The sequence below is a fragment of the Carcharodon carcharias genome, chromosome 16 (assembly GCF_017639515.1).
Source record: "Carcharodon carcharias isolate sCarCar2 chromosome 16, sCarCar2.pri, whole genome shotgun sequence".
NCBI classification, from domain to species: domain Eukaryota; kingdom Metazoa; phylum Chordata; class Chondrichthyes; order Lamniformes; family Lamnidae; genus Carcharodon; species Carcharodon carcharias.
The window spans coordinates 32,132,076-32,152,152 of record NC_054482.1 but is presented as its reverse complement, the minus strand read 5'-3'; the positions used below and the strand labels follow the sequence as shown (position 1 = coordinate 32,152,152).

The window sequence follows — 20,077 nt, the reverse complement described above, 5'->3', positions numbered from 1 at the left end:
TAGGTTATGGGTATTAATTGAGAACAGAAGGAAACCTTCTTCGGTAGTGAAGGTCACCTATGCTTTTGCCAACTTCTCCCTACCTCTTGTAAAGGTGCAGACTCTTAGTGTTGTTCAGTTTCGCAGCCACTGACCCTTTGCCCAATTCACCAGTTCTTTATGTGTAAGGTAAGAAAGTGAGTGTTGGCATACAGTTGACTGCGGGGCGGAGCACTTCCAAGCAAGCGCAATCTTTTCCTCAGCTAATGTATATTTGTGCAAATGGGGGGTGGGGGGGGGGGTTTGTTTCTTCTGTCAACATCTTGATTGAAATGAAAACACTTAGTAAAGACTAATAATTGAACCTTTCTGTTATCTCTGCTAACTGAACTATTATAGACATGGCTCTGAGACTGTCATTTCGCATTTACATTAGGAGTGCTCCAGGGAACTGTTGTGGATTTCAACATTGGGGCCTAAATGATCCTTTCAAACATTCTTGGACTGTAAAGCTCATTGCTTTCCTTAGTACAAAAACAAAATATTGCTGATGCTGGAAATCTGAAATGAAAACTGTAAATGCTATATATTTGCTTTGAACCTGTTGCATCTCTAACTTTTTCCAGTGCTGGTGAAAGGTCATTGACCTGAAACATTAGCTTTGTTTTTCTGTCTCTTTACCTGTTGAGTATTCTCAGCATTTTCTGTTTTTATTCTACTTCTTTCCTTTGCTGGCTGAAATGGGAAAGATTCTGATTCCTTATGCTTCTCCAGCATCTGTTGTTTACATGCCACTGGCACTTTTCTCAGTCTGCTTTTTGTCACTCTATGCACTGAAGCATAATGCAGGACATGTCATTGCGGAGGGGCCGGGGGGGGGGTTGATGGTACAGCCACCAGTTCTCATTCTTCTACCCTGCATATCCACCGCAGGTACATCATTTTAAGAGCGCGTTGAAGTTGTATTTTATGGAAATAATTGTGAAGGGGCCAAGCCTTTAAATTTAACAAATAATAGAGCAGTAAATTATATTCATTGAATAGTGGGCATGAAGGCTCCAGCTTTGATCCAGTTTCTGTTGGGAGACTAGTAGAAGGTGGGTCCTACTTCTGACTTCAATGTCCACAAGTTAAGGGTGTTGAGTATGTTGGAAGGGAGCGAATCATCCATACGTTCTCCATGATTACTCCCTGATAGTCCCAGCTGAGAAGTATGTATATGTGGGAAAGGCCTAGGACTGAATGACGCTCAGTGCCTCTTCATTTCCAGAAAGTGTCCTCACTTGTGCGAGGTGCAGTTTGGCTGCTGTTGTCAGTGGAACTGTATCCCGGGCTGAGTTTAACTTGGAAGGGGAAAAGGCAGCCCTAAAATTAGAGGGAAGTCATTTTGGAGGGAACAGATTATTTCTCGAAAATAAAAACTTGCATTGCTGTAGCATCTTTCACGTTATTCATATATCCCAAAGTACTTCACACCAATGATTTATTGTTGACATGCAGTCACCTTTATATAGGTGAATGCCAGTTGTTTCTATTCTTGGTCACAATTCAAAAGTGATTTATGTAATCTTTTCCTGAAATAGTCCTCAAGTTTCCTGGACTTGATGTAAAGAGTAGATAGGATGAGTAATATTAACCTGTCTGTCTCGTTTTCAGGGAAGTGGATGTCAGGGTCCCATCTTATCTGACTGCGAGCCAGCTGGAAGCTCAACGCCTCCTTTCTGAACTTAACTCCAGCGAAGTGCGAGGGAAGGAGAGTGAAATCAACCACATGATATACGAGCGAGACAACCGGAATTACCACTGTTTGGATGATGAGAGCACACGCTCGACAGCAGTGGACGACACTGAGGTGAAATATCTCAACGATCGCTCTGCACTTGATGCCCTACACAACTCCAATGCACTTTACAAAACTCTCGGCCGAGGTGCTCTGGGACAGAAAGTTGGTACCACCAAAGGCACCCACTCTAAGATTGCAAGCTACGAGTCTGACACAAAGAGTGATTGGCCTTCTGAGCAGTCTCAGCTGTCCTCCCCAAGTTCCACGCCTGAGTCAGTGATGCAGAAACTGGAGATGATGCGTAGGAAGCAGCATGACGACAAGCTCGAGAAGCTGAAGGAGCGAATCAGGAAGCAGCGGGAGCAGTCGGAGGAATCTGCCGAGAGGGACCGGATGCTAAACTTCTCTGAGTTGCCTGCAGTGCCTGCTGTAGATACTGCAGTTTCTACTACCAAAGTGAGAAAGGTTGCTGCAGCACCACCTGCGCCATCGTACAAAGGTAAGCTGCTGGATGTGCACTCTGTATCCTTCTCCCTTTATAACTGGCCGCTCCAAGGTATGAGCTGCCAGTGTGTCTACTAGCAATTTCAGGGGGCACATCTCTAAAGAGAGGCTCGCCTTTATTTAGTGCCTTTCACGACCTCAGAATCGTCCCAAAGTGCTTCACAACCAATGAAGTACTGTTGTAATGTAAGAAAAGCGGCTCCCAAGTTATGCACAGCAGGCTCCCACAAATTGCGATGTGATAATGACTAGATAATTTGTATTTAAAGATGTTTGTGGGTAAGTATTGGCCAAGACACGCAGGAGAACCATCCTTTGTTCTTTGAATAGTGTTATGGGATCTCTTGCATCCACTTGAGAGGGAAAATAGGACTGCAGTGTAAAGTTTCGCCCAAAAGCTGGTACTTCTGACAATGCAACATTCCCTCAGTACTACGCCAGCTTGTCAGTCTGGATTATGGGGTCATGTCTCTTGAGTGGGACGTGAACCCACAACCTTCTGACTTGGAGCAAGAATGTCCCTAACTGAGCCAATGCTGCCACTGCAGTAAAGCTCAAGACCTCCACATGGTACTTCCACAGAATGATCTTGTTAAATTTAGAAATGTACTGTGCATTGGCATCAGTCAATGCAAACTTGCCTCCTATCAGTGTGGCATGATGTTGGAGCTCGCATAAGCTGCTCCTGAAGCCTTCTCCATTTGAAAATAAGATTTTTGGTTGAACCGGGGTACAAATGTGAATTTACACCACTATTTTTAGCCATTGAATCTGGAGTCACCAACTAGTAATGAAACACAGTCATTTGGTTTTAAATTTCAGGTTTAGGAGAACACTGGACCTCCAGACCTGAATTAAGAAAATACTGGAACTTGATCAGCATCTGTGAAGGACCAATATTTCAAAACATGATGCAACATTTACCTATATTTCCCTGCCACCTGACTGTCTTGGGCAGCTGCAGCACTTTCTGTTTGTAGCTCTAAAGTCTAAATGTGGTACCCAGTTTGACTGCAAATAAAAGGCAGAATAATTATATTGGTTCGGAATGTGGATCTACCTGAACCCTTGGGGAATTTTATAAACGCTTTCTGGGTTATTGTATTTCAAGATTGGAAATAGTTAGTTCAGGGGATTTAGTTGCCTTGAAGACTCTTCACTTTCAATGTTTTGGAGAGCATTGTGCTGAGGTTTAGGAAAATTGGGAATTGCTGTACACAGCAAAGCTTTTTGAGCTGGAGTTCCATGCAATAACTACGATGGCAGCTTGTTTCACCAAAGCAGTGCTCTTTTTGAAAAGTTTGTGTAAGTGGGTGGGAGCAGACAAATGAAGTGTACCACGCGCTTACATCTTTCTGTCCCATCTCCTCGTTTCTTTTCTCCCCCAACCCCTTCCAAATATCCTAAAGAACATTAGTTTCTCTTCTTGGAGTGTGGACAAAGCTGGTATTTATTACCCATTCTTAGTCTACCATAGAAGTTGATGGTGAGTTGCTGCGTTCAACTGCTGCAGTCATTGTGAATTGAATCTAGTGGTTTGCAACATCAAAGGGCAGCTAAGAGTCATAAATCATAGAATTGTACAGTACAGAAGGAGGCTGTTTGGCCCATTGTGCCTATGCTGGCTCTTGGGGAGAGCTATCCAATTAATTCCACAAACCATACAATTCTCATCAATGCTCTTTTACTTCATCAAATAATTCATTTATGTTATTCCAACACAATTTGCCTTTTTCTGAGAACTTGATTTTTTTTTTTACATGATGAGTTTCCGCCCTAGTTTGTGGATGAGTTATGTTCTAGCAGAGCAATCTCATTGCCTCATATTCAATCAACCACATTGGTGTGGGACTGGTATGGGGCTTGAGTTACATTTGTCCAGGCCAGATAAGGAAGGCAGGTTTCCATCCCTAAACTACCAATGAGCTATGTGTTTTTTTTTGAAAATCCATCAGCATCACGATCACTTTCCCAGATTTGTAAAACTGAATTCAAGTTCTCAGACTGCCGTGGTGTGATTTGAACTCAGTGTTCTCTAGATTATAAGCCCAGGTCTCCAGGTTACTAGTCCAGTAACATAACCACTGCTCCTATCATAACTCCTATCTTGGAAAAAAGTCTCAAGTTTCTTCGCCTTTGTGGTGATGAAATTTTGAATTTTCAGCTATGCTTTAATTGATTGTAGACTTGTATTAGGCCCCCATCCAGAAGGCAAAGGCCTTTTTCTGCCAACTTGTCTTTTACTTTTAAACCAAGATGTTCCAGGCCTGGTTTATGGATGAGATATATTCTTGTAGGAAGAACATTTTCTCATATTCAGCATTCTGATGTCTCAGGCTCTTATTTTCATTCCAGGTTTCAACCCCATGGAGACGAAAATCCGAACACCTGATGGCAAAGTGTGGCGTGAGGATGAATTACACAGTGTCAGCAGAGACCTGTATCGGGACTTCACACTCCAGTTAGCGGGTAAGAAATACTGTCCCTGCTTAGAAGTACAGGAACAGAATGAACTAATCCGCTTCTCAAGCATGCTTTGCCATTCAATCAGATCATGATCGATCTGTATCTCAACTCCATTTACCTGTCTTTGCTCCATATCGCTGGATACCCTTGTGTAAGAAAAATCTATTGGTTTTAGTCTTGCTAGTTCTAATTAACCCCTAACATCCACAACCTTATTGAGGCGAGAGTTTCAGATTTTTGTGTGTTTAAAAAGTGCTTCTTCTTACCACTTCTAAATGGCCTACCTCTAATTTCAAGATTCTGAACAGTGGTTGAAAGGGGGCGCTCCAATGGGCAGTGTGCTGTGCTGTGCAATTGTGTCTGTTAAATTCCAAAAGCATATTGTGATAGCCCGTGCATTTATTGATCACTGTGGTTTTTGAATAACATGACTGGGTTCTGAGTGAGTTTGAGTCCCATCCTTCAAGCCAAAGGGAGGATGTTGAAACCGTAGGCTGGAATAGATGTTGCAGCCTTGTCATGGTCTCTAAAGCACATCGGTTAGAGTAGAGTCAGAGCTTAATACTGACGTGGATCGCAAAGTGGATAAGGTGTTACGTTCTGTAGCATTAATAGAAAAAAACAGAAGGGACCTAAAAGAAAGGTACCTAATTGTAGAGCTGCTGGCATGGATTAGCTTTCTCTACTATTGACTATCTTAAGATGGTTCAGTAGGTGGGGATTATTGTGTTAATATGTAAAAACCATTTCTTTTAAGCTCCTATAAGTGTGTTGTTGGGCTTTCTGTGCCTGACCTCTGATTACAGCAATAACTTGTATTTGTATTGTTCCTTTAATGCAGTATAAGGTTCCAAGGCACATAATTGGACAAAATTTGCCAATGCTGCATAAGGCAATGCTGGAACAGTTTGGTCATGGAGGAAGGGTTTGAGGAGTATCTTAAAGAGGAGGGAGATGGGAAGAGGTTTACAGGGGAAACTTCAGAGCCTGGGCCAGAAGCAACTGAAGGCATGGCTGCCAATGGAGGAGAAAAGGCACGGGGATTGGAAAAGGCTGAATTTGAAGGAACACAAATTTCTAGGAGGGTTAGAGACTGGCAGGGCGAGACCACGGAGTGATTTGAACAAGTGGACGAGAATTTCAAAATTGGCAGTGCCAGACTTGGAGCCAATGCTGATTATTGAGCACAGTGGTGATGGGTGAATAGGACTTGGTGCAAGTCAGTCATGGGCAGTTAGTCATGGGCAAAAGAATTTTAGATGAGCTCACATTTTATGGAGAGTGTAAGTTGGAAGTGAGCAGCCAGGAGAGCAGGGACAGCTTCATGTCCAGCTGGTGTGCCAACCTCCAAAATTCTGTGCTCCACCATTTTATTCCGGTGAGGTTGGGTGACCCAGGGGTTTTTGGCACTGGAAAGAGAACGGCTATCCATTGGCTTTTCTGCTTTTATTTCCCTTTGTGTTCAATGGCAGGACAAAGTAACTTTTGAATTAGATAGTAGACCTTGACTGCCAGGAAGTTTATAGTAAGTGGGCTGACTTTGAGAAGTATCCAAAATCCACATGTGTACTTGCCAAGTCAGTGTCTTCAATGCACCTAGTTTCTAGTTGTTTTATTTTCATTGTGTGCCATGTCTATGTTTACTATCTAACATCACAGGAAAGCCATAAATTGTTTGGCTGATGAGTATTGCTCCTTAGGGATTGAACTTTTTTTATTCATTCGTGGGATATGGGCTTTGCTGGCTGGGCCAGCATTTATTGCCCATCCCTAGTTGTCCTTCAGAAGGCGGTGGTGAACCACCTTCTTGAACCACTGCAGTCCCTGTGGTGTAGGTATACCCACAGCGCTGTTAGGGAGGGAGTTCCAGTATTTTGACCCAGTGACAGTGGAGGAACGGCAATATATTTCCAAGTTGGGATGGTGAATGACTTGGAGGGGAACTTGCAGGTGATGGTGTTCCCATCTATCTCTGATTGTCCTTCTAGATGGCAGTGGTCATGGTTTGGAAGGTGCTAAACAACTGGGAGTTTAACAAATGTTAAAAATATTAACTATTACTAACTATTCACTTGCTACTTGTTATTAAGTCTCATCTTCTATTTTTAAATAAGATTTATTACAGTGAATAAGATGTATTAAGTGCTACTAGGGTTTATCAGTAACAGTAAAGTTTATTAATAGCAGTAAGGTTTATTATTATTGGTAAAGCTTTATTAGAGAGATGCAAGCAGAAGAAAAGTAAAAAGCTGATGAATCTATGGTTTCATTTTAATTTTAAGTGGTAAGATTTATTGTATTGCTAAGGTTTAATGTAGTACCTTATGTGGTGGTGAGGAGAGGCATCAATTTAAAAAACCATTAAGAAAATAAATAATTAGCTAATAGGAGAACGGTAGGAAGGAACTAGAGCTGAGTGGGGTAGTAAAAAGTGGCTGGCGGGAGCAGAGCGCTGGCAGAGTTCGAAACGTGATGTCAGGGATAAAAATTGACATCCGCGCAGGGGAAGAAGTTGATTTGCTATTAACTGGTGAGTAATTCTACTTTCTAGTCTCCAGTTTATAATAAATAGTCTCTAAAGTCATGTTAAAGCATGGCAGGGCAGCTTGGCTGCTGGAATGCACATCCTGTGAAGTGGGAAGCTGTTGATGCTTTCTGTGGCCTAGATGACCATGTGCAGGAAGTGTCACCAGCTGTAGAAACTTGAGTTTGGAACTTGAACTTGAGTGACAGCTGGAATTACTATGGCGCATCTGTGAGGCTGAGAACTAAGTGGATAGCACATTTAGAGAGGTGGCAGAAAGGGAATGGGTGACCACCAGACAGTGAGGAGGACCAGGTAGGTAGTAAAGGAGTCCCCTGAGTCCATCTCACTTAGTAACTAGTTTTCCATTTGGATACTGGTGAGGGTGATGCTTCTGTAGAGGAGTGCAGCCAGACCCAAGTCCGTGGCACCACGGGTGGCTCAGCTGCACAGGAAGGGAGGAAGAAGAGTGGAAGAGGCTTTTAAAGTTACCAAAAAAAGTAAACCTGAGGATTGTGAGCATTTTAGAATTCATCACAGGAGGACCAAGAAACTGTTAAAGAAAGGGAAAATAGAATATGAAAGTAAACCATCCAAAAATAGAAAAATTGACTCAAAACTTCTGCAGGCATGTAAAGAGGAAGATATTAGCAAAGATGAATGTGGGTCCATTACAGGCAGAGACAGGAGAATGTATTATGGGGAATAAGGAAATGGTAGAGAAACTAAACAAATACTGTGTCTGTCTTTATAACGAGCAATCGTTGTAGGGGATTTGATAGGGAAACAGACAGGCTGCGGCTGTAGACGTGACTCTAGGATGGTATGTTACTTCCCTGTGCCTGGGTCAAGGATGTCCCTGAGTGGCTGCAGGACATTCTTATTTGTGAGTGTGAACAGCCAGAGGTCGTGGTCCACATTGGTATCAACCAAATAGGTAAAAAGAGGGATGCGATCCTGAAAGCAGATTTTGGAGAGCTAGAAAGAGATTAAAAAACTCTTAAAAGGCAGTAATCTCAGAATTATTCCCAACACCACAGGCTAGTGAGTACAGAAATGGGAAGATAGGGCAAATGAACATGTGCCTGGAGATATGGTGCAGGAGGGAGGGCTTCAGATTTGAGGCACTTGGGACCATTTCGGGGGCAGATGGGACCTGCACAAGGAGAAGTGATCCAGCCCTGGGTAATAAGAGAAGTTAAAGATTGTATTATCAAAGGAAGAGGCTTTTAAAGTTACCAAAATAAGTAGTAAACCTGAGGATTGTGAGCATTTTAGAATTCAGCATAGGAGGAACAAGAAACTGATAAAGGGAAAATAGAATATGAAAGTAAACTATCCAAAAATAGAAAAATTGATCAAAGCTTCTGCTGGCATGTAAAAAGGAAGAAATTAGCAAAGATGAATGTGGGTCCATTACAGGCAGAGACAGGATAATTTATTATGGGGAATAAGGAAATGGTAGAGAAACTAAACAAATACTTTGTGTCTGTCTTTATGGAGGAAGATGCATAAAAACTTCCCAGAAGTAATGGAGAATTGAGAGACTAGTGAGAATGAGGAACTGAAAGAAATTAGTGTTAGTAAAAAGGTCGTACTGGAGAAATTAATAGGACTGAAAGTTGATAAATCCCCTGGACCTGATGCTCTGCATCCTAGAGTGTTGCAAGAAGTGGCTGTAGAGATAGTGGATGCATGGTGGTTATTTTCCAAAATTGTAGTTTCTGGAACACTTCCTACAGATTGGAAGGTAGCAAATATAACCCCAATATTTAACGAAAGAGGGAGAGAGAAAACTGAGAACTACATACCTGTTAGCCTGCATCAGTACTAGAGAAAATGCTGGAATCTATTATAAAGGATGTTTCTCTTAGAAAATAATGGTAAGATTGGGAAGTCAACATGAGTTTATAAAAGGGAAATCATTTTTGACACCTTTTGAGTTTTTTGAGGATGTAACTGGCAAAATAGATGGGTGTGGTATATTTGGATTTTCAGAGGGCATTTGATAAGACCCCACACAAGAGGTTAGTCAAATTAGAGCACATGGGATTGGGGGTAATGTACAGGCATGGATTGAGGAATAGTTAACGGACAGAAAACAGAGAAGGAATAAATGGGTCATTTTCCGGTAACAGTGTATGAGTAGTGGGGTACTGCAAGAATCAGTGCTGCAACCACAGCTGTTCACAGTTTATAAAAATGATTTGGATGTGGGGACTAAATGTAATACTTCCAAGTTTGCTGATGACACAAAACTAAGTGAGAATGTGTATTGTGAGGGGGATGCAATGAGGCTTCAAGGGAATTTAGATAGGTTAAGCGAGTGGGCAAGAACATGGCAAATGGAACACAATGTGGAAGAATGTGAAGTCATCCCCTTTGGCAGGAAAAACAGAAAAGCATAGTATTTCTTAAATGCTGAGAGGTTGGGAAGTGTTGAAGTCCAAAGGGACCTGGATGTCCTTGTTCATGAGTTGCTGAAAGGTGTAGCAAGCAAGCAGGAAGGCAAATGTTATGTTGGCCTTTATTGAAAGAGGATTTGTGTACAGGAGTAAAGATGCCTTGTTGCAATTGTATAGAGCCTTGGTGAGATTGTACCTTGAGAATTGTGTACAATTTTGGTCGTCTTAGCTAAAGAAGGATATACCAGTCATAGACGGAGTGCAACCGAGGTTCACCACACTGATTGTTGGGATTGAGGAGATTGGGCTGTATTTTCCAGAGTTTAGAAAAATGAGGGGTGATCTCATTGAAACACATACAATTCTTACAGGACTCGACAGAGTAGATGCAGGAATGATGTTTCCCCTGGTTTGGGGGTCTAGAACCAGGTGACACAGTCTCAGTAGGCACATTCTCTACCCCATAGGGCTGTGGAGGCTCAGTCACTGAGTATGTTCAAGACAGATATTGATATCTTTTTAGATATTAAAGACATTAAGGGATATTGGGAGAGTGCAGGAAGCTGGTGTTGAACTAAGAGATTAGCCATGATCTATTGAATGGCAGGAACAGGCTTGAGGGGCCAGATGGCCTATTCCTGCTCCTATTTCCTATGTCCCTGTCTTGTTTATGTGACTCTTAACTGTGCTTCTTGTTAGATTTTGTATTTGCACTGGTAATAGTTTTTAGTAAATAGAAGTAGTAGCTGAAGGCCAGCAGTATTTATAAGGACTGCAATCTTCCGTACTTCGTTGAACTTTCCATGTCACTCTTGAACCCTGCGTTAACATGAGAAATGTGATTCTGTGCTGAGTCAATTGTGTGGAGGCCAGTTTCTTCTCTTCTGTTATTGTTACTGCCCGGGGCTGTTCGTGTTGGACGCTGGCTGTCACAACTGAACTTTCTAAGTATTGAAAGGAGGAAATGGAAAGTAGGAGTTGAAGACAGTTTTTCAGTGAATAGAAGTGGCTAGTGGTGTCCCTCAGGATTCATTTATGGGGCCACATCAGTTCACTGTATCTGTCAATAATTTGGTAATAGACCTAGACAGTGTGGTGTTGAAATTCGCAGATGATATCAAAATAGGCGATGTATTCTTTATAAAATGTTTGGATAAACTGGATCTTAGCAAACATTTCTGTAGAGAATTTAAGAATAAGGAGCCACATTTTTAAAGACAAGAAAATGGTAGTGGGGAAACTTCCACAAACCATAACCCAGGGAAGACATTATTTTCATTTTGAAAAGCATGGGTTAATGACAGCAAAAATAGGTTTTTTAAAAGCACATCGTGATTCTTTAAAATAACAGGCTGGATGACAGTAGAGTAGCTCATGTGTATATGGACTTTCTGGAGGTGTTAGATTAAGTACCACATAATAGATTTGTTAGCAAATTGAAGCTCGTGGGATTAAAGGGGCAATAGCAGCGTGGATAAAGAATTGGCTAAAGGGCAGAAAGCAGAGTGTAGTGATGAATGGTTATTTTTCAGATTGGAGAAAAATATGCAGTATTAATTCCCAGGGATGGGTGTTGGGACAGTGATCTCTTTTGATACATGTTAATGGCATGGGTATAGAGGCCACAATTTCTAAGTTTGCAGATGCCACAAACTTGCAAATGTGGAATTTGGATGATAGTATCAAGAGGTCAGAGAAAGACCGATGACATACGCAGACACAAGGCAAATAATATTTAATGCCAAGAAGTGTGGGAAGTAATCCATTTTAATAGGTTAAATGAGGAGAGGCAACGTAAAATGGTAAATTTTAAAAGTGGTGGAGGAACAGAGAGGCCTATGAGAAGTTTTGAAGGCTCAAGCTGGGAAGCTGTTGGGATTGGTGGCTTATTAATAGAGGAATAGAGTGTAAAATCCAGGAAATTTACTAAGCCTTCATAAAACATGGTTAGGCTTGAACTACATTTTTCTGTTCAATTCTGGACACTGCAATTCAGGAAGGATGTCAAAGCCTTAAAGAGGAGATTTATTACAATGGTATTTGGGGTGAGGGACTTGAGTTACATACAAAGACTGGAGAAACTGGATTGCTCTGAGCAGAGAAGGTTATAGGAAGATTTAATATTAATATTAGAATAATTAAGGAGAAACTGTTTCCAGTAGTAGTAAGGTCAGTAATCAGGAGACTTATTTAAGATAATTGTCTTACCTTAAAGACAATTAAGGTAATTAATTCTCTTGAAAAGGGAAGTAAATTCCAGGGCTGTGGGGAAGGAACAGGGGAGTGGGACTAATTAGATAACTCTTCCAAAGAGCTGGAACAGAATGCCCTGACTCAATAAAAAGAAAATAACAAATGTGAGAGGAGCTTTATTTTTAAGTGTGGTAACAATGCAGAATGGCTACTGGCATTGGTGGTAGAACAAAGAAACTTTTGAGTTTTATGAAGGAACGAGATAAGTTCTGTTCAGCAAACTAGTTTGTGTTATTAGAAATGCATCATGAGAATACAGTGGATAGATGTGCTGGATAGACTGAAGACCACCACCTGTCTGAAACTGTTTCGCTTTTACTAAGACTGAAGGAAACTGAAATGGGATATGGATGAGATGGGAGGGAAAATGAGTTGGGAAGTGGCAGCTGGAATTCAGCCTCAGTAATTTTAAGGCGATGCATTTTGTTCAAAAAATATCTAAAAATCTGATTGGAAGTAAAGAGCAGAGACATTTGCAGGGGCAAGTTGACAGGACCTTAAAGGCAGTACCTTGTGTTGATAAGGCTGTAAAAAAGGCTAATGGAATTCTCAGTTTTGTTACCAAGTACAGAATATAAAAGCATAGAAGCAATGATGAACAGATATAATATTTTAAGAGTTCCAAAGAAGTATCATGTTGGACTCAAAATGTTAACTCTGTTTCTCTCTGCACAGATACTGCCAGAACTGCTGAGTTTTTCCAGCATTTTCTGTTTTTAATTTAATTTAATATCTTAAGAACTCAGTTAAGAGTATCACAGGATTGGACAGCACACTATAGGAAGAATATTGAGGCGTCAGAGAGGATACGATGCAGATTCACTATGAAGTTGCCCAGTATGAAAAAAAAAATCCAAAAAAAAAGACTTGAAAAACACAGAATATGGGGCACTTTGATAGAAGTGTTTAAAATTATCAAAGAATGGGACAGGGTAGTTAGATTTATATTGTTTTCACTAGTTGAGTCAAGAATGATAGGCCATAGGTATAAGGTTTAATGCAATAGAATTTGAATAGAGGGGAGAAGCTTCTTCACACAATGCTATATGAGGCTGCGGAATTCACTTCCAGGATTTGTGGTTGAGGCAGAAACAATGTCACTATTTGAGAGATGGATGAAGGAAAAGGAGTTGAAGGGATCTGGGAATGGAGAGGAGGGGTAAATGTGACTAGATTATTTGCCCATGTGGAGACCAAATGTCGACATAGACTATTTGGGCTGAATGGCCTCTTACCATGCTTTAATTTTATGTATTTCAGCAAATTTGATCTTATCTTCACCTGCTATTAGTGGGTGTGCAATTTCCAGTAAGTATTACAGGAGTTGTGACTAATTGTTTTATTCCCCTACCTAACTTCAATGTGCAGAGATCAGTTAGAGAGCAGTCAGCATGGCACTGGCCAAGCACCATAGACATTGAACCTCCTGGCTTGTACAGCTTAGAGCAATACTGGATCTTTTCACCTGTTGCTAATTCTTTGCTTTGTGCCAAGACTGAGCAAAGGTGACTGTTTATATATCCCTCTGCCAGTTTCTGGAGCTGCTAATCCTGTTGTAATGTTATATTAGAAAACCTGCAGTAACTGCAGTGTTCCTATGTGGTTGAGACAGGCTTGGATGTGCAAGTCAGTATTAGTTCTGTAGAATTTGTAATATGGAAATTAGGGACCAGTTTAGTGCTATATTACAAAAGCCCTATTATTTACTCCTTCACCTTCTGTCATAACCTGATAGTTTGTGTGGGGCGATATGTATATGATAGTGTGCTGTTTCCTTCAACAAATGATTAAATAACCTCAAACCATTTGAACAAAAAGAGTAACCCTTGCCTTGACATCAAGCTACATATCTGTACTGCAACTGTTGAGAACAGTCACTGACGGACTGGGAACATTAACTATATTCCTCTCCGCAGATACTGTCAGACCTGATGAGTTTTTCCAGCTATTTTTATTTTTTCTGAGAACAGTGCTGTGTAATGTAAAACCAGTGTTTAGCCTTTATGCTGATCCCAGTGGGCTCTTTAGTTGGTGATGTGTACTTTTTAAAAATTTCCCCAGTTCATATCTCTTAGTGTTCCCCAAGTGAACTCCAAGTGCTCTTCCAGTGTGGCTTTGTGACAAGTCCCTAGTTAGTACATTAGAGCCTGGGGACCCGCACTCCTTCCATCCCCTTGTAGGGAAGCATTTACTCGCAAAGTAACAGCTAAAATCTAGAAGTCACCTTGCAGTAAATCCTGATACACCATTACGCTATGCAATCAGCTGGCCTTTGGTGTCTCTGGATGTTGGAGGGGAAGGTTTTGAACCCTGCTCTTGATTGCCATTCCCAATCACTATTCTCCTACTGGACATTGTTTGAAAATAAGATTGGATTTGTGATGTTTCTCCCAGCCCACAGTGAAGCAGCCTGTTGATATTAATAAAAAAAACAAACTCACTGCACCTGCTGGAAATCTGAAATAGAAACAGATCAGGCAGCATCTGCAGAGAGAGAAACAGTTTATGTATCAGGTGACCTGCTGAATACAGCATTTTCTGTTTTTTACCTATTCGACCCCAAGCTCAGAAGAATAGTTGCTTTGGGAGGGCAGTACAAAGCTGCTGGTGCTATGAAATTGTACCCTAATATGAGTCTGTACATTCAGCGTGGGCAAAGGGATAGAATTTCTTTCAGAATCTGTATTGCTTTCTGCACAGGAACTGTCCCACTTTTGTGCTTCGTTGAAACTAGTTCATTGACATATATACACTTTAAACAGCAATTCTTCAATAATGGGTCAGGGCAGTTAAATTATCTATATACGATTTTCATTGGAAAGAAGACTGAATCAAACTGTTCAACAGCTTTAAAGTTACATGCACAGTAGTGCTTCCTAATCTTGAGTGCTCCATTTCTGATTCTTACAGAGGGGCTTTTCCCAATCATTATTAAAATCTCGTTTTGGGTGTTGGCTCGTCACACGTTACTGTTTCGTGATGCCTTTTTAAAAATCCGAATTGGTGGGCGAGCTTCCAGATTGAGGCATCAATCTTTGTTGGAGCATGGGGTTCTCTCTTTTACAGAGAGCAGAACAAGAGAGTGGGACTGGCTCCCCATGGTTAGAGAAATCTAAACAGCTCCCTCCAAGTAGACCCATATTTTTGGAACTGGAAGTGAGGAACTGTTTTTAAAAGATTCAAAGAAACTCCAGTTCCTGTGGATCAACTAATTTTTGTTCTTTGGGTACTGTGACACTGACATAAACTATTAATCCTAAAATTACTGACATATTTCACCTTAACTGCATCCAACACCTAAAACAACTATGTGAAAATACTTTTTCAAAAATGAAGATTTCACCAGTGTTTACTTGGTCATTCCTTTTGCTTGATCCTCCTATTTTTATATTTCAGCTTTCACTTCACTCTTACTCATTCTATCTCCTTCACAGCAAAATAATACTGTGGATGCTGGAAATCTGAAGTCAAAACAAAAAATGCTGAAAATATTCAGCCGGTCAGGCAGCATCCGTGGAGGGAGAAACAGAATTAATGTTTCGAGTTGAGATGAACCTCATCAGATGAAAGGCCACCTCGACCTGAAACGATAACTCTGTTTCTTTGCACAGGTACTGCTTGACTGGCTGAGTATTTCCAGGACTTTTTACTTTTATTCCTTCACTGTTTTATTTGCTTGCTTCCCTTTGTCTCCCTGCTTCCATTGTCTTTGAATGTGTGAACTGTTCTTTTTAAACCAAAAATTTTAAACTTTCTGGTTTGAGGTCTGCCAATGATAAAGCAAGAGTAAACCTGGAGCATTGATTCAAACTGCACTGCGGCAGTAAGGCAACTAGACGCAGCTTTAAACTGCCAAACAAAATCAGAATCTGCACAGAGGAGTCAACAAATGCCACTGATTGTGGGTAGTGGTATGGAGGCTAAAACCTGGGGAAAATTGGGGGCTTTCTCTTGCAGATGAGCTAAAATGGGCTTTTTTCACCTGAGATTGAATCTAGTTTGGTTAGGTTGGGGTATAGCTGGGTAAGGCTTTAACTAGGAGACGGTGTTAGAAGAAGGCAGTACCTCATTTCCTGGGTTAAATACTCCATTTGTGCTGTTTGTTTAAGGTGATGTCATCACTGCTTTGCACTTTTCTGTAAGAATTCTGATTTGCAGTAAGGGTTGGTAATGTTAGCTATAAATGGATCCTACAATTTAACTAATTTACTAATGTGTTATTTTGCAAATCAGCCATGGGCTCTCACCTGAAGTAAAATGTTGGTACTTGTCATTTGAATTCAGTAACCACTTGTACTAGTGGGGCAGCAATGTCTTGGAGGGAGAATGTTGTTCAGAATTGGTGGCATATTTTCCTGTGGTTGGGTTGAAATTGCACCCCAACTATTTGCAGTGGAGCTGTATCAGAGGGATATTGCCTGTAATGTCATGTCACTAGAAGCAGTCAGCAGGAAGGGAATCTGCAATGTTGTGCAGCAAAGATATTATTGAAACCATTTATGGAAAATTAGTGCAATAATTTTAATGGTCTGTAAATACTTGACTTATTGTCCCCTTTGAGCAGTTGTACTAACTTTTCACATTTCAACTTATTATTCTGCAATCTGGTTCACTGAATATTCATTCCTTCTTCCTCGTGCAGCTTTGATCGCAGTAATGAGGGGAAGACTAAAAATAACTTTTTCCAATCTGGTGCTAAACATAGGAGCGCACGGATTGGCTCGGGGAATTAGATCAAGGCTTTGAAAATGAAAGTGGGACAAGTAAAGGAATATTTGGCTGCAGTTTCTGTGCTAATTTCATAGGTTTTCTGCAAGTAATAATCTAGTTCACATTGAGGCTTTAAAGACTCTGTTCCTCCAGAAGAACTAGCATCATCATGTTTCAATTAAGGCAGTGGAGCTGCAGTATTAGCAGGACCGTTATATGTCAAAAGCCACCAGTTGGACTTTCTGATATCTTAGTATGTTTACATAGCTGAATAAGCCAGACCTTGGTTTAATCCTTGCTCACAGCTACCTCAGCACAAACCTTTTGTGGCTCAGGCTGTCAAATTTCCTTAGTGTCTCTGGATTAAACAGGAGAAAGTCAGCCAGTGTTCTCTCTGGTTGCTATCCAGTGGGAGGTTTCTATGTATGGCCTTCAAGTGAGGAGGTGATTATGGTGCCCCCCATGGTTAAATGGCCTGCTCAGTCTGGGGACCTGTACGCTGGTTGAATTGATACTTTTGGCAGGGGGAAGATAAAGAATTAGGAAATGTGAAATTTGCCTTCCCCTACCCTGCCAGCAAAGAGACTGGTCTTGTCAGCCCAATGGCCTTTTTATTTTGTATAATAGTTTATGGTGTCGGATCATCCTGTTTACACTGTTGAATTTGGCAGTGAAAAGACAGATGTATTGAAAGCAGCTGCGTATGTTGCACAAGCATTCCTGTCCTATATTGGCTCAGAAGTCAGACTGCCATGGATGGGCCCGTGATGATGAACCCAATGGGAACTGCAGCTGCCCAGAACTATTTTAGTTGTTCAGTGGGGACAGTTTTAATGAGGCACCCAGTAAACTGCCTCTTGTAGGTTTTAGTGTCTCTAGAAGATAATCGAGTGCTTTACACTAACTGCTTTGGGAGTACTTTGGCTGTTGGATGCAATATGAAGGGGTAAACAGATTTTAATCTGTTGAAATTTGTGGTTTTTGCACATAAGGGGTTGAAATAAAAGGGATAGAGTTTGAACATGTTGCCTATATGTGGGAATAGTGAGAATTCAGCAACCACAGTTACAAGAAACTAATTGAACTCCTGCTATCACTAGTCCATTGTAAGCACACTGTTGGCTATTTCATAGAATAGTACAGCAGTGAAGGAGGCTGTTTGGCCCATCAGGTCTGTTCTGGCTCTTCTGAAGAGCAATCCAATTCCCTATATCCCTCCAATTTCTTCTGAGTATTTATCCGATTCCATTTAGAAGGCTTCCAGTGAATCTGTATCCACCACCCTGTCAGGCAGTCATTCCAAATCCAAACCATTTGTTGCGTTTAAAATAAAGTTTTTCCTTATTACCTTTGGTTATTTGCCAATCAGCTTAAATCCATGCCCTCTGGTTATCAACACTTCACCCATTAGAAACTGTTTCTCTTTATTTACTGGAGCAACCCTAACTTCTCCTGTCTATCCACATAACTGTAGCTCATCCCTGTAACCGTTCTAGGAAATGTTTTCTGTACTCTCTCCAAAGCCTTCATGGGCCAATTCAGTTGCTGCAGATTGTATCAGGTGCTTTAAAACAATTATTGATTCTAATAAAATTACGGAGTGTATTTTATACAATTATGCAGCTTGATTGAAATAAGTTGCAGTTAAATGCATGTGTAATTTGTCACACGTGCCTACAATGGTGAACTTTTGTTTTATTTTGTTGACAGAGAGCAGTAAGATGAAGGAAGCTGCATGTGAAAAAACCAAAGAGAAGAGAATCACTAAACCAGTGCGGAAAGTGCAGAAAATAGCTCGATCACCGAGCCCTGACAATAAACCAAGTGAGTGAACCAAATTTTCTGTTTCAGGGCAGTAAGTAACTTTTTTCCTCTTGACAGGTAATATATATCTAGGTAAAGCAAAAATTGTATTCTTCTGCGCCTTATGTTTAAACAGAAATAAAATGCAACATGTAAAATGGCAACACAGTCTTATCCTGCACAGATAATTAAAACTTTTTCAGAAACCAAAATAAATTGGAGCTCTTGAATAGAGAGTTCTATAATTGAATCTTGTATTAGCTTGAATTGTGCGTCAGCTCCATGGAAATTGGCCTCACCAACGTTACGTAATTCAGATTTCACTGAGTGAGAGTCCAAGCCCTGTTATATTTATTCCAGCTTTATTAGCCCCTGGATATAGAAGTGTAATTAAAGATTGATCAAAAACACAGTGGAGGGTGATGCTCGCAAACCACGTTCATGAGCATTGACAACACAGGGACTGCGAATGTTGTACAAGCCAGCTTTTGATAGCCTAACCATAGCCCTTTAGTGCTCACTCAAATTTTGTGTTTTTTGGACACCTGGCTAGAATTGACAAATTGCCAAATAAAATAGATCCACCAGAGGTTCCTTAATTTGTAAGTTATTGGGTCATTCAGAGTTTCATTTAGGTCAAAATGTCAGTCGCATTTTGGTTACATTATAATTATTTTAGGGGAGATGGTGGTGTAGTGGTAATGTCACTGGACTAGTAATCCAAAGGCCCAGGTTATGATCTGGGGACATGGGTTCAAATCCCACCAGAGCAGCTGGTGAAATTTAAATTTAATTAATAAATCTTGAACATAAAGCTAGTCTGAGTAATGGTAATCATGAAACCATCGTCAATTTTTGTAAAAACCCATTTGGTTCATTAATGTCCTTTAGGGAAGGAAATCTGCCATCCTTACTTGGCCTGGCCTACATGTGACTCCAGACTCTCAGCAAACTGTTTAACTCTTAACTGCTCTTTGCAGTGGCCTAGCAAGCCATTCAGGTTAAGGACAATTCAGGATAGGCAGTAAATGCTGGCCTTGCTAGTGACGTCCACATGCCATAAAAGAATAAAGTAAAAAAAACTTGAGTTGTGTAGCTGCTTTCTTTCTTATATTTTATCTATCACATAGACCACTGGCAGGAAACATTTGATAGGCACTGGCTATTAAAGTATTTTAAAAGTGTGCAATGGGTGCAGCAATTTGCTGTGTGATCCTTTTGATATCTTTAGTCTTCTAACAAAACATTCTTGTGCTCTGAAATCCAGGCACATGCCCTTTCAGGATAGTCTCATCTCTAGGCATGTATGGTATATTAGCACCAATAGACTCAAGAAAAAACACACATTTAAACTGATACTCCATATCTTCTAATACCCTACAGCCCTAAGATAGTTTACAGCCTTAAATTGCTTCCACCACTCTACAGTTGCCTAGTGCTGAGTCATGTTTGGAACGACTGGTAGTTCAAGTAGTGTGAAAATTCTGTTCACCATCCTACACGATTCGCTGATACAACAGGCAACTTCAGCAAATTTAAGATTTCAATCACAAATGACTAACTGTGGTAGATAGCCACTTCCATGTCTCCCTCTCTCCCGCCCTCCCTCCCTCTTGTGATAGCTCTGGGGGTCCTGACCACGAGCCAGCC

The 20,077-nt window shown here is 40.8% G+C and overlaps 1 protein-coding gene across 3 annotated transcripts in view; it reads left to right on the top strand.

Annotated features, from left to right (window-relative positions):
* The window catches only part of cep350 (centrosomal protein 350), a 217,244-nt gene that overhangs the window by 49,934 nt on the left and 147,233 nt on the right, over positions 1-20,077 (top strand). For all 3 annotated transcript variants that reach the window (XM_041207879.1, XM_041207880.1, XM_041207878.1), the window contains exons 6-8: positions 1,636-2,261; positions 4,622-4,735; positions 18,335-18,448. In XM_041207879.1, coding sequence (XP_041063813.1) covers positions 1,636-2,261; positions 4,622-4,735; positions 18,335-18,448 — 854 coding nt within the window. The remainder of the gene's footprint in view (positions 1-1,635; positions 2,262-4,621; positions 4,736-18,334; positions 18,449-20,077) is intronic.